General features: G+C 34.2%; 1 protein-coding gene across 1 annotated transcript in view; it reads right to left on the bottom strand.

Annotated features, from left to right (window-relative positions):
* The window catches only part of LOC101890570 (trafficking kinesin-binding protein milt), a 54,474-nt gene extending 39,186 nt beyond the window's left edge, over positions 1 to 15,288 (bottom strand). Inside the window, exons 1-3 of the mRNA XM_059128202.1 lie at positions 14,923 to 15,288; positions 1,131 to 1,302; positions 828 to 1,037 (exon numbers count right to left, since the gene is read on the bottom strand). Coding sequence (XP_058984185.1) covers positions 828 to 1,037; positions 1,131 to 1,287 — 367 coding nt within the window. The 5' untranslated portion in view covers positions 1,288 to 1,302; positions 14,923 to 15,288. The remainder of the gene's footprint in view (positions 1 to 827; positions 1,038 to 1,130; positions 1,303 to 14,922) is intronic.
* Positions 15,289 to 15,509: the final 221 nt, after the last annotated feature.

The following is a 15,509-nucleotide window of genomic DNA, read 5'->3' on the forward strand; positions in this document are numbered from 1 at the left end:
TTAAAAAAGTTTATAGAGCACTTCGTGACTTTTATGGTGCTCATAAACGTCCGTCAGAAACCACCATAAAATTGCGAAATTGGTGTAGATGGAGCAAGGATAATCCAGACGCCGTTTATTGGTGCGGTCTATGGGTTGGTGGAATCATCGGTCCTTCTATCTTTAAAAATGAGGAAGGACGACGCGTTACCGTTACTGGATATTAATACAGAATCATGAACAATTAATTTTGGTTGTCAAAACGTCAAGTGTGGTTTGAAAAGCCACATGTCACACTGCGGGCGAAACAATGGACATATTATAAGAACATTTCAACGCCAACATTATTTCGGGAGATGAATCGGTAATTTGACCTCCGCGTTTGTGTGATTTTACGCCACTCGATTCTTTATTATGGGGATACCTGAATTTATTAGTTTACGTAGATAAACCTGCAACGATTGATGCAACGATTGAAAAGGTCGAAAATTGGACCGCCAGAATGACCTTTGTGCAAAATAGTCGTGGTGGCCATATGCCCAAAATTATTGTAAATGACAAGAAATGATCTTCCAAATAAAAACATTTCTTGGTAAATTCATAATTTGGCATGTGTTTCATTTGAATTTCAAATCAGCAAGCTCTTAGAAAAACACCCTTTACTTTGTGGAGTCTTAAATGCAAAAGATAAAAGGTAGATGTTTCGAATCCACATACAAATTTTAATTTAACAAATAAATGAAGATCACATATTTTGTAAAAGTATAAAGTACTTTTCGGTATGAGTTTATGAAATATGTAATACAGCAAATAAAATAAATTTTAATAAAATTGTAAAATACACTTACGGAAGTAATTGAGTGTCTCTCGCGTTTGTTCTTTGGTTAAACCAAGGCCTTCAGCCGGGATTTGAAGTGCTGGTGCCGGGACATACCAATCTTGATTCGAATAACCAGCAAAGTCGGTCAGAAAATCTGATCGAACTTTATATTTTGGTATCTGTTCCTCTAGCAAAGAAAATATTTCCACTTCTGGTATACACTCGTTGCTACATAGATCTAAATTATTAAGTATTTTTGCCATCAGTTCCTTACAAAGTTATAATTTTGGCCCTTAGACAAATTAGTACTTTTAAATCAACAAATACATACCTGTTAGACAGGCAGCATCGACTGTCTGCACCTGAGGTTTAGTATTCTGCTGATATTGCGCCAAACGTTTACTCGAAAATTTAGGAAGATGCTTATTCAATGTAGCTTGAGCTAAGGGGCTCAAAGGGGCTGATGCCCCGAAGGCTGAGGGCAACATATGTTGTGATGAGATCTAAAAAGGAAAATAGAAATGATTTACTATAAGGAAAGGCAGAGAATGTTTTAATCGATATATATGTGATAAATTCGTCTACGTATTCAAACAATTATGCAAAGCTGATTTTTCTATCAAAAATATAAAACATCATACTCATATTTATACTCATTTACTGAAAATGTCGGTAAAAATACAACGTTTTTGCTGAACTAATTGAGATCAATATATGAACGTCCTGATGTTCATAGGAGCACTAAATTATAGGATGATAACTGGATTAACTCTGGAAAAATAGTCTCTGCCAGATAAAAAGCAAAAATAAATAAAGAGGAATTTTTATTTACAAAACTTAGGTCTATAAGCTTAATAGAACCCAAATCAATAAACCTACCTGGACCAAGAAAATTAATAATCAAAAATCAATATTATTATTTGATTCCGGATGTTTATGTATAGTTTTTCAATTTCATGGATGTGTAGGAGGTGAAGAAAATATGATTAAATGCTAAAACAACATTTGTATTTTTTAATTGTTGGAAGATTGACCGTGTTGTACCAAATCCAAAGTTTCCTTCTAGTTATGATACTCAGGATTTGCGATCTATCTCCAAACTTGATGTTCTTTATCAAGTATGTGAAAATGTAATGAAACAACAAGTTTTTTTAAGTGTGAGGTATAAAGTTGTCAATGAGCAGTATTATCTTAGTATCATCTTTACCACTATACACTATATATCACACTTAACAGACCCTATTAGATTTCACAGCAATTTTTAACGGATTTATGGTTTAGTTTCTTTTGATTTTTGTAATGCGTGTTTGCAAATCAACAATTTCTGATGGGTAGAGTAGCCATCATAACATCCAGCGTATATATATACATATATATATATATATATATATATATGTATATGTATATGGCAGCTGCGGGTGCTTCTGTTGTAATTGACTATCATTGTGATTTTTAGGAAAATAAAATAAATTAATTTTTTTTTTTTAATAAATTAATTTTAACAAGGACAAAGGAAAACCCTCGTAAAAGGTAAAATCAGGAGGTATTTTTATATGAGCCCTACTTCGAAACATTGACATTGAAAAATTTCCGCGAAGAGGTCTTCTACCACAAGTAAGATTTCTTATACTAACTATGGAATTCGAAAGAGTGGGCGTAAAGTAGGCGTTGTCAAAATGTTGTTCTTTAAAAACCTAACTCGGGGTATTACGAATGTTTGTACAAAAAATTATGCAAATCGGTTCTCAAACGTTCTCAACTGATTCCATTACCAACGAACAACAATTGATTTTAATATATATAGACTAGCTGGCCCGATCCGCATTGCCGGTTGGTAGTTTTAGTCTTTAATATATAATATATATATATATATATATATATATATATATATATATATATATATATATATATATATATATATATATATATATATATATATATATATATATATATATATATATATATATATATATATATATATATATATATATATATATATATATATATATATATATATATATATATATATATAAAATGGACCCTAAAACGTTTGACCCGAAACCCACCTTTTGGGATTTTTATCTACCAACCAAACAATTTGCAAAGTTTAAATTTCCCGCAGTGTAATTACTGACGACAGCAAATAGTCCCCATATAAAGTTACATGTGAGTTAAGGTTACTTTTAAGGGTTCGGAAGAATTTTCCGAAGCTATGAATCCTTTTCTTATTAAATTTTCAATTCGCTCCACTATTTTATATAGTGCGCATATTACATATTCGGTATTTCACTGATTGCAGTCCCAATGAATTTTGCATTTGGAGTTCTCATTGGATGAATTATTTCCATATCTAGTCAATTTTTTGGAGTTTTGGACCTCAGAATCGATAATAATTTCTTAATTGAAATCCTGGCAATATGACTTAAATTTAACTATCATAATTAAAGTTTCATCGACTTATAAAAGTTAGGGACCCCATAAAGTATGTTAAAGAGTTGTTGTTGTTGTTGTTGTAGCAGTTTTATATGTTCCGTCTACATTGTGATATAGCCCCCTCAAATAATATATATATATATATATATATATATATATATATATATATATATATATATATATATATATATATATATATATATTATTTGAGGGGGCTATATCACAATGTAGACCGACCTAATACATATTTTGTACAAATGATTCTTTCTGAAATCCCTAGGACTGTAACAAATTTAAAACTCTATCGTAACTTTTGCGGAGTATAGAGCAAAATATTTGAGGCCCTTTATGTATGGCTAAGCTATATAAAATGGACCCTAAAACGTTTGACCCGAAACCCCCCTTTTGGGATTTTTATCTACCAACCAAACAATTTGCAAAGTTTAAATTTCCCGCAGTGTAATTACTGACGACAGCAAATAGTCCCCATATAAAGTTACATGTGAGTTAAGGTTACTTTTAAGGGTTCGGAAGAATTTTCCGAAGCTATGAATCCTTTTCTTATTAAATTTTCAATTCGCTCCACTATTTTATATAATGCGCATATTACATATTCGGTATTTCACTGATTGCAGTCCCAATGAATTTTGCATTTGGAGTTCTCATTGGATGAATTATTTCCATATCTAGTCAATTTTTGGATTTTTGGACCTCAGAATCGATAATAATTTCTAAATTGAAATCCTGGCAATATGACTTAAATTTAACTATCATAATTAAAGTTTCATCGACTTATAAAAGCTAGGGACCCCATAAAGTATGTTAAAGAGTTGTTGTTGTTGTTGTTGTAGCAGTTTTATATGTTCCGTTGTTTTTTCTAACTAATCCGGTTTTTCCTCAATGTCCAGGTTTAGGAATTCTGCTACCTTTATGGGCTGTAGCCATAGATCCTCTGGACGGAGTTGGGTAGGTTTGGTTGGACAATTAAACTAGTGCAGCGTGTTGTGCGGGCCTGTATCGCACGCTGGGCAGGCGTTCCGCACATCCTCATCAATTCGTGTCCAATACGAATTGAGACGGCTGCACCATCCTGAACGTAGTTGGGCCAAAACTACCCTGGTTTGCCTAGGCAGCCGACGTTCTTCAGCTGCAATGGATGGGGGGTGGACTCCGAGTGTGGCATTCATACTGTAATTATTAAATACCTCTGCGACTGCATCAGTATGAATGGTATTCAGATCCGCTTGATAGGCTTCATGATCTAGAGGCTCTCTTATATCGCTGGACCTCTCCTTCTAGATCGTGCAGGTCCTTCCTGACACGCCTGGGTGGGGGAGTTCTATCCACCATATGGTAGTTAGGGTGACTCCCACGATAACACCCAAGCAGGTACTGCAACGAAAGCATATGATTATGCTGACGTAAGGGAAGAACCTTCGTCTCCTCATGTAAATGGTCCACAGGAGTCATGAGGAGGCACCCTGTTGCAGTTCTCAGGGCGGCATTCTGGCAGGTCTGAATACTTTTTTACTGCGTTGCACTTGTATTCGCCGACCACACTGGAGCCGCATAGCTAACCATAGACCAACCTATCGCTTTATAAGAGGTCAACAAGGTTTCCTTATCCGCACCCCAAGTGCTGCCGGCTAGCGCCTTGAGGACCTTGTTCCTACATTTCATTTTATCGCAAATAGCTGTGGCTTGCGCGGAAGACTTTAACATGCTATCGAATGTGACCCCAAGGATTTTGGGGTAGTTGGTGGTCGGAATTATATGCCCCTCGACCTGCACATTCAGCTGTGTTCTCATCTCCGCAGTCCATGTGGTAAATAGTGTGGCCGTCGATTTAGTGGCGGATATTCTCATATTCCTCGCGTGGAAGAAGGCGGCAAGCTCCGCGAGATAGTTATTCACCCTGACACCTACAGGACCCGACGCCATGATCGTACAATCATCCGCATAAGTTACGATATCGATGCCGTCTGGAGGGCGCGGAATTCAGGAAAGTTAGAGGTTAAACAGTTACGGAGATATCACCCCACCTTGGGGAACTCCCTGTTTCACTCTACGAGGCTTGGCCTTCTTATTCCGGAATTCCACGTACGACTGGCGTCCACACATATAGTTAACTATCCAACGTTTCAAACTTGGCCGGAGGGTAGTGTTCTCAACGTCCTCGAACAGCGTGGCATGGTTGACCGTATCAAAGGCCTTTGATAGGTCGAGAGCCACCACTACTGTTCTGTGGCACGACCTGTTCTGGTTGAGTCCTCGACTGATATGTGTGGATATGGCGTGCAATGCTGTTGTAGTGCTATGTAGTGGACGGAAACCGTGTTGATGGTTAGCAACTGAATAGCTTCCTCTGATACTGGGGAGGAGTAAGGCCTCGAGAGTCTTTGCTACTGGCGGCAAAAGTGAAATTGGCCTGTATGATTCGCCTTTGCTGGCATCCTTGCCAGACTTTAGTAGCGGGACCACCCTGCTCATTTTCCAATGTTAAAGAGTAGAAATCTCTGTTGATTAAATTATGTCCGTGAGCCTCTTCGTTCACCGTTTGCATTTAGAATAGAGGTCACCAAATTTAATATGTGTCTTTCAAACTTTGCAGAGGTTTTTATATTATTCTTAGGATTTAAAAGTACGTTGAGATTTTTAATGTTTGATGCTTTGAAAAGTATTTTTTAATCAAAATTGAAAATTTTGTATGGCAACCATATAACGGCATGTATAGAAAATATGGAAATTTTCTCGAACTTTTTCGGTTTTTTTTTTCAATAAGTATTTTCAATTGCAAAAGGCATTTTGAAACAATTCTACACAATACTCCATATCAAAATAGAACAGTGATTTTTTTTCAGATCCGCGATTTTTATAGGGGCTCTACTTAAAATTTTCTTTCACGAAAACGTTTCCACTGTAATTACAAATAACCAAAAGAAAATTTGAGTCAGATCGGCCCAGCCATTCTCAACGTGTTACTATGCTTTTTTATTTATTTTTTTTTTTTTTTTCATATAGATTTAAAGAAGTAGGTGTGGCCGGTTCCTCCCGTCCCAAACAGATACCTATGGTTGGAGGGAGAGTGTAGTGTACGTCGAATACTATCTGTAGAACAGACATCTTTATGGTTTTGGCAAATATTAGGATTTTAGATCCTAAAATCGGCGTAAAATTGGGCGTGGTCACTTTTTCTTACCATAAAAACCTTACTCGGGATAGAACGAACATTTAGAAAAAAAATTATAAAAATCGTTCCAGCTGTTCATAACTGATTCAATTACCAACGAACAACAATTTTTTCTATATATATAGAGTAGGCGTGGTCAGTTCCTCAGCGCCCAAACAAATACTTAGGGCTGGATGGTAAGTCAACAGTATCTCGTGTAATAATTTTTAAATCGAAATCTTCATTATTTGGCAAATATAAGGATTTTAGAAAAGTTAAAATAGGGGGCGTAAATATAGGCGTGGTATATATATATATATATATATATATATATATATATATATATATATATATATATGGTATATATATATATATATATATATATATATATATATATATATATATATATATATATATATATATATATATTTTTTTTTTTTTTTTTTTTTTTTTTAACCTAACTCGGTGTATTACGAACGTTTGTACAAAAAATTATGCAAACGAACAACAATTGATTTTTATATATATAGATGAATGATTTGCGTGATTATTTGGATCACAAAATATTCTTTGCGCATATTTGTCGATGAAATATTTTTCTTGTTTAATTCATAATAATATAATAGATAATATTGAAGACTTTGAGAGAAAAATGAAATCATGCTTGGCACGGCCACTGAATTGGACGCATGATATTTCATTAGATATTAATCCAAATAAAACGACGGTCATTCCATTTGGTTTTCTGTACCCAATATAAACATTTTTATACGACAATCAGGTTTCTCATATTCATATTATTCACTATAAGGTTTAATCCATTTCACGTATGTATCTGAGTATGTATTGGAATTAAAGAAAATTATGATTTGTGCATAATTTTCACTTACGCGAAGATATATTATTTTATGTAAATCATTTTTAGGATGTTCTTTTCGAAAATATATTGATTACGCTATTTAATGGACTTCTATGAAGTTATTATAACTGGATATCCTAAGCCTCAAATACATAACCCCTGTTTTGATCAATGATTCCTTGTTCGGATAACTAGAGTCTGGAACAAGTTGCCTGTTGAATTGGTAAATTCTCACACACTAATAATGCAATTCGCTTGAAATGAGTGGAATTAAATAATATCTAACAACATGAAGCCCATACTATATTGCATTATTATATATATTTTTTCCCACTCGCTCGCAAATTTGTCGACAGAAAAACAAATTGGTTCTTAAAGCAAATACTTTTTATGTCAGTGAGGCATACGAAAGCTTTTATTTCCCATAGTATTTTTTTGGGTTTTTGTAACAAACGAATACGAAAGAACATGTCAGAACAATTCTATTTTAAGAGATCTATCGTTTTGAACAGAAATTGGCTGTTTGTTACAGAATCACGACAAAATTGTATTTGTCTATTGGGAAATTTATATCTGAATTGTTTTAATACAAGTTTCGGTTAGCGCATCTTACAGGACCATATCCTTCAAATGTTTCCTTGGCATTTGTATAAAATAAATAATTTTATCTATTTATTTTCAATTAATAAAATTTCAATTATTTATTATTTTTCTTTTTACTAGTTACAACTCAAGAACGGCTGCTCTGATTTTAACGATTCAGATAAATTCGGAATTGTCTCTTGGAAAAGGATAATATCCAAAAATCCAAAAATAGCGTAAAAATGTGAAATTTAAACGTTTTCATTTTGACTTTTGAAATGTACAATAGCAATGTTTTATTTTGCATGGCATCTTTTCATTTTGACTTACTATTTTCGAATGTACATTTGTAGTGTTTTTTTTTTTGAATTCTAATATGATGTGTAGTCTTTTTGGGGTGTTAAAAGCGGCATCAGACAAAACAGGTATTTATAGATTTTATGTATTTATTGTGTAAGTGAAACTATCCGAATAAAATCATTTCAGAAGAGGATAAGCTATGAACAAAAAAATCAATTTTTAATGGGTACGAACGGTTTTTTTTTTTTCATTCAATTAACTTTGTTTAATTGTCTCGATTTCTTAAGAATTGAAATTGCAGGCGGGCTACATAGAATGTAGTACCGAATCATGTGGTGGCGAAACTGAATAGATGATGTCGAAATAATTTTACGCGGTCACATAAAAGTCAAAGGATAAGTACTTTTTCAGTACTTTTATAGTACGACAAAATTCGTAAGGACTTTTAAACATTTGCTTTAAAAATCAGCGAACAAGTTGCAGGATTCTTTTTAAACGAGTGCGCAACACAATCTTAAATGGCGATCTTTCATGTCTAAAATTGACATCTAGCTTTCAACACCAGTACCTACATCGTGCTTCAGCTGGAAGATGCGAACAGATTTAAACAAACAAAATTGACCGACAAAGCGTTATGGGCTCATTTTAAAACGTGGACCTACTTCTTTCATATGACAATAAACGTCCAAGAAGAATTCAAAATGCAAAATTCATTGAGACTGCAATCGGTTAAATACCGAATATAAAGGTTGTAAGTAAGAAAGGATTTATATCCTTCCAGAAATGCTTCCTAATTTTCAAGATACCTTCAATCGATTTTGCAGGTTAAGATATGGGTCATAACCCCCGGATAAGGGTACAAGCCGATTTCAAGTATATCTTTAATGTTAACTATATTTTTAATACTAATTTCGACAAATGATGGCAGTAATTTGCGAAGAAACCATCCTTACCAAAAACGATCATGGTTTGGTATCAGCATCATATGATTTATAATATTTTCGGGGTCTTGGCCATTTTTCAGTCAATTTCTGAAAAATAAGATCAGGCTATTCAAAATATCTAAAACCGACGATATGCGAACATCAATTATAATTTTAGCATGAATATTTATTTCTATTTAGAAATTACTATGGACTCAGATCTTTATTTTATTACGCTTTAAAAATTGGCATTAAAGACTTACAGTACAGACCGGCAACGCGGACCGGGCCAGCTAGTTTTTAATAAATAACTTCTAATAAAAATAAATAATAAAATAACGGAATAATGGTTATGAAAACAGCTTTCGAAAATTGACGCTTTCAAAAATATATTTTTTAATTTTTAGTAATTTTATTACTTTAAAAGTGTACATTTATATTGTGCTTCAGGAGAAAGATGCGAAACATAATTTTTTGAGATCGTCTCATATATCGAAAATGGGGGATATATTTTGTGTGCAAATTGAACTGTATGGCGGAAGCGATCTTCTTCCAATCAGAGTTACACTTAAGATCAAATTGGTAAATGAAACGTGCTTGTACTAGAAAAGTTATCGTACATACGTAATGCTGAAACTTTAGAGTGTCCACTGGACATTCGTAAAGCAACGTTGTGAAAATGTAGTCTTCAATTTTCCGTGATCCGGATAACCGGTAACCCCTACTAGCATAGATCAGTCTATGGTTTTTTGTTTGCGATATTTTTAATAGTTTCGATTAGCTGTATTATTCGTAATGGCATGATAGACCCTAGAAGGTATATATATTCAGGGTCAGCGTAAAATTCTAAGTCGATTTAGCGTTGTCCGCCTGTCTGCTGTTTTCACGCTATCTTTTGAACGTTTTGAGATAGAGGTCAAATTTTTGCACACGTGTCTATTTTGCCAGTATACAGGTTAAGTTCGTAAATTGATCATGTCGGTCCACGTATTCCTATAGCCTCCCATATTTATACGACTTTTATATGATTTTAACGACATTTTTACCGGAATTGTTTAAAACTTCGTATTTGAAGATCTTAATGGGTACTACTGCCTAAAACAATTACTTTTGCAGTTTGACCTCTAAGTATAGTATTTTTCCACGGCATTTTTTGAAAAATTTTCAAGTTCCTTTAAAATGGTAGAGGGTATTAACTTAGCTTCTTTTTTTCTTGATTAATTTTATTTAATTAACTTTAAATTCATACATACATACATATGAAGATGAAAAAACCGACTGCTCTCATTTCTAAGCCACTCGTCCGACAGCTATTAAAATTATTCCAGTGACAGCTCATTATATTATTTACAAGCGTACTAAAGCATTTTGGTGGGAAGTTTCCAGAAAAAAGTTATTCGTGATGGAATTCAAGCGTGATAGTATGATTTCTTTATATTTGGCTGGAAAACCACAAGTGGCTATCGTTAGAGCACTCATCGCTCGCTGTGATACCGGTAGCGTAGCCCGACGTCAAGGAAGTGGAAGTGAAACAGCAACATCAGGAGAAATGGTTCGAAAAGTAAAGAAGCGACTTGATCCAAACCCGCGTCGCAGTTGCCAAAAATTGGCTCGTGAGCTGAAAATATCGCAATATTTCATTCGGAAAATATTGAAAAATGAGCTCGGGGTAACCATTGAAATTCCAAAAAGAGCAAAAACTTACACAGCAACATGAAGAAAATAGACCCAAAAGAGGTAAAGAGTTGCTTCGCTTGGCCGATAGTGGTGTATTGCCGAATTTGGTTTTCTCCGATGAGAAAACATTCGTCGTCCAGCAGTTTGTAAACAAACAAAATGATTGTGTTTACTTGTCAAAGAGGTCAGCTGAAAATGTCCATCCCTAAAAATATATATCGGAGCCGAGTTCCACCAACTTGGAAAATACTGCCACTAAATATTCGTAAATTTGAGTAAAATCCTTTACTATACTATACTTTTTTGCACTATTTTTATACACATATATTTAAATGAGTAGGCGTGGCTAGTTTCTCTAACTCCAATTAGATACTTAGGGTTGGAGGGAGAGTCAACAGTACCTCGTATACTAACTTTCAAACATATACCTTCTTCTTTTTTTGCAAATATTAGGATTTTTAATGAATTGAAATATGAACCGAACCTTACTAACCTTGCCTAATTTAAGATTTCAAACAATATCCGTGGCTGACGGAATAACACGACCAGTTAGATCCCAGAAGCCTCCCCCATTATATCTTCGCGAAGTAACAATAAACAATCTCGTGAACAAACTCCAAATCGCATTATAAAGACATAATATGTGCTCAAGATTCTCAAAAAAAAAAAAAAAAAAAAAAAATTACTACACCTATCACCTCAAGAGCTCAAAAGGGCTAGGATTCATCGAAATCGAAAGTCAATCATCAACATTTTTAATAAAGATAAAGTTTCGCAACCTATGTTTAAAGTAGAACTAATATATGAAACAACGCAATTAAAGAAAGGGGGGACCAATTTATAATCTTATGTTTGTTTGTCATCGCGGAATTAAAATAGAAAAACCTCAAAAAAAGAAAGAACAACCACAATGTACAGGCTGCCAGGAGTACGGGCATACCAACAATTATTGCAAACTGCAATCGGTATGTGTCAGTTGCGGCAATCTGCACAAATCATCGGAATGTCCACATTCAAACGTCACGAAGTGTAGTAATTGTGGGGAACCATACTGCGAACACTACAGGGGATGCCCTCTATACATCCACATAAAAATTCTAGCTTAGCTACAACAAAGCCTACTATCGGGTACAAGAGAGCCCACAAGTTAATAACAAAACTGCTGATTTCCCAGAGCTAAAAAGGAAGAAAGAATTTGCCGTTCCCAACAACAATCTCCCTTCTTAGAATACGCAATACTTATATTCTGAAACTTTGATAAACGACTCACCCAAAAAAAAACCAAATATTGAAACACCCATCGAAAAACTTATCGACACCATGAATTCGTTTATGACAAGCATGAAAGCACGATGAAAGAAATTATGAGAAATCAATTTATGCTAATGCAAATCGTTTTAAAACAATAAATAATCGAAAACTTTATTCGATCACTCAACATACACATTTTACTGGTAGCAGAAACTTGTTTCACTCCTAGAAACTGCTGTGTTAATATCTAATACAGTTCAGCACAATCCCATGTCAGAATATAAGTCTGGATCTCAAAAAAGTGTACTTAGCATCCCCAAAAGTCTGCTTTGCCAGCCACAATGAATCTACTCCCAAGAAATGAGAAGAAACGTACCTCAAATAGTTTGGACCGCCAATTCCTATTATTCGGAGTAGACGTGACACTCTTTCTATCGCATAGCTTATAAGTGTCTTCTTTTTCATTATTTTCAGCTCTATATGAAATAAACTTTGAAATAAACTACGAAATGTCAAACTGGGACTCATTCAGTCGGAAATTGTGGCAGAAACATGAAAAAAATACGAATATTAGAAAGTAGCACGGGACCGAACATTTGTTTCATCGTCATTGAATTATACTATGATGAAAAATATGGACCAACTTACAGTAATGGATGTAAAAAAATCAGCTGAGATTTAACATCATATGGGTTTTAACACTAAAATTAAAGCCTATGGCTGAAAAAAAAGATCAGGCTAATCAAAATATATAAAACCGACGGTAGGCGAACATGTATTATAATTTTTGCCATAAATATTTATTTCCATTTAGATATTACTATGGAGTCATTACTTACAATAATTATGGTACTGTTTACATAAGTTAGATCAGTGATTTATTATGCTTTAAAAATATGAAGTAAAGACTAAAAGTTCGGGCCGGCAACGCGGACCGGTCCAGCTAGTATTATATAAGTTATCATAAAGTTGATTAAAGTGAGTAGCGAACAACAAATTTAGTGATAGTGCATTTTTTTAAAATACCATAAAATGGTTAGTGTCGGTGAAATTATTATTGCACTAAAAATATGGTGCATTATTCGCAATGCTTGGGCATTCTGATGTTCGGTTTGCAGAAAGGATTTTTCGAGAAATAAGACCAAATTTCCCAGCGGAGGCAGCGGAAGCAGCGGTACTAACAAATGAGCGTGATGATGTCCGTCGATCCAACACTGCTGACCCCAGAATCAGTGAACTGATAGTGAAAGTCAGGAGCATAAAAGGAAACAGTGGCTAGGGCATCCGACGTGTTACAACATTAGAACCGATTATAGGTCCGAGCACTCCAAGAGCGATAGAGGCGAAGAGCACTTGGCGAATCAGAGCTCTTCCCACCTCAGTTTACGATGAGAGGTGTTGCAAATGTCATCCAAAACTCTAAATCATCCAAAGCGTTGGGCTCAGACGGAATATCGATGGTAATATTAAAACAACTGGATACGACGAATAACTGACAAAAGCTCTCAACTTGTCGCTTGCCACCGACATCTACGAAATATGCATGCCAATTTGCTTTTTCGTCAGTAGCAAAGACTCTTCTGGCTGTACTCCTCGTCAATGTCATCATATGGTGGATAAAAGTTCCTACCCAGTCGTGTCAAGATGGACCAAGAGATCTATAAGAGTGAGACACTACACATAAAGTAAATCAGGCAGGACTGAGTAACATTTATACCGATGCAGTCACAGATGTCATCAACAATTACAGTAGGAATACATCCTAGGAGTCCACCCCCATCCATTTCAGCTGGAGAATGTCGGGTGCCTAGATAATTCGTATTTGGAGAGAATTGATGTGAGAAATGTCTGCCCTTTGTGTGATACAAAAAGCTAAATCTCCCCAGAAGATATTTTACTCATAATGAAAATTCAACATTTAATTTCTATATTTTTACAGAACTGTCTATGTGTGTTCAAAGAAGTAGGTATTTTTTAGATCGTGTTTACTTTTTTAATCAAAAAAAAATCAGTTAACCAGCGAAGAAAATGTCAGCAACAGTGCTATTGTTCCACACCTACAACAAAGCTGATAATTTCAAACCAAACAAAATCACTTCTTCCAAATTCTCTGTCGTGTCTTCGGAAGATAACAATTGAGTTTGTTGGCAACACACATAATCATACATCTAATTTTCTGCAAATAAAATAAACTTTTAATATTCTTCAAAGTATGAGCATTCATTACCAATCATGTGATAAAATAATTTTAAGCTAAAGTATATAAATATTTTGACTGAAATTGGAAATTACAACTAGGTATGTAGTTATTACTCATTTGCACTAGTCCACTACAACTTTTTAACCAATTCTATTCAAAGCAAACGAATTGGCATCGAATTGCGTAATGTTTATTGACGATTTTGCTATCGGAAATAAAAGACAATGGAAAGTGGAAATTTAGAGCAATGAAATGTTAGTAACATGCTCAAATGCACGTATGCACGTTTGTTGTGCTATCGCATGGCTATTATCTTTTAATAACTATACACTTACGGTGTTGTATATATTTGATTGTGCGATTTGAGACGCCGTAATGAAGCAAGTCAGAACATTGACAAATTTTCTTCTTCTTGTCTGTAGTTTGCATTTATGTTAAAAGCATAGCATTGGCAATACAAAGCAACTGCTCCGTGATTGATAACTCGGAACAGCGTTAAAACATGGATGGAATTGGATAGCGCAAAGAAAGTTGGATTAGAAATAAAAAATCTTATATAAGCACTAAATACACAATCACAATATATAGCGTATCCCTTCAATGAATTGGATTCCGCATATCGCATGTCGAAAAGAAAAGATCAATGACAATTCCAAAATATCAAGGTTTGTGCATAAATAAACATGAATATCATAAGGATTTATGCCTAACAAATGTATCCAAAATTACCTTAGTATATCCGCAAATTCAAAATAACTGTAAATATATACTTTTCACTTTCTCTACGTCATCGGTGCAGAGCGAAAAAGGATAAAATGCATATAGTATAAATTTTATCGGATTAATTTTGTATAGTTATGCTTCCACAGTATTTCATCCGCGTATAACTGCCAAAAACACCTGGTAATTGTGGTAAGACGTTAGCGTTTCCACTGTGCACTTTATATTTGTTACAAAATAAAATATACACTTCGAAAATTCTATGCACTAAAAGGAAGAAGAAAAACCAAAACAATCACTTCTATAACATGGTAAATTTCACGAATAATTCTCATTTTACTCGAAAACTAATTTTCAGCGAGTACTAAAATGAAGAGTTTTGTTTAATATGTTGTCATTTAAATGAACACAGCCTTCTATGTGACATTAAAACGAAAAACGTTCCAACGAATATTATTATGATAGAATAATACAGGTAGACGCATTAACACAACTTGTAATATAGTGCAATGTCAAAACATATCTGGAACTTAAATATTTTTTATTAGAAAGATATTAAGTTAGTTAAATTTAACTTTCTGCAATTTCGGCACTTA

This window comes from Musca domestica, unplaced genomic scaffold, assembly GCF_030504385.1.
Source record: "Musca domestica strain aabys unplaced genomic scaffold, Musca_domestica.polishedcontigs.V.1.1 5, whole genome shotgun sequence".
Taxonomy (NCBI): Eukaryota; Metazoa; Arthropoda; class Insecta; order Diptera; family Muscidae; genus Musca; species Musca domestica.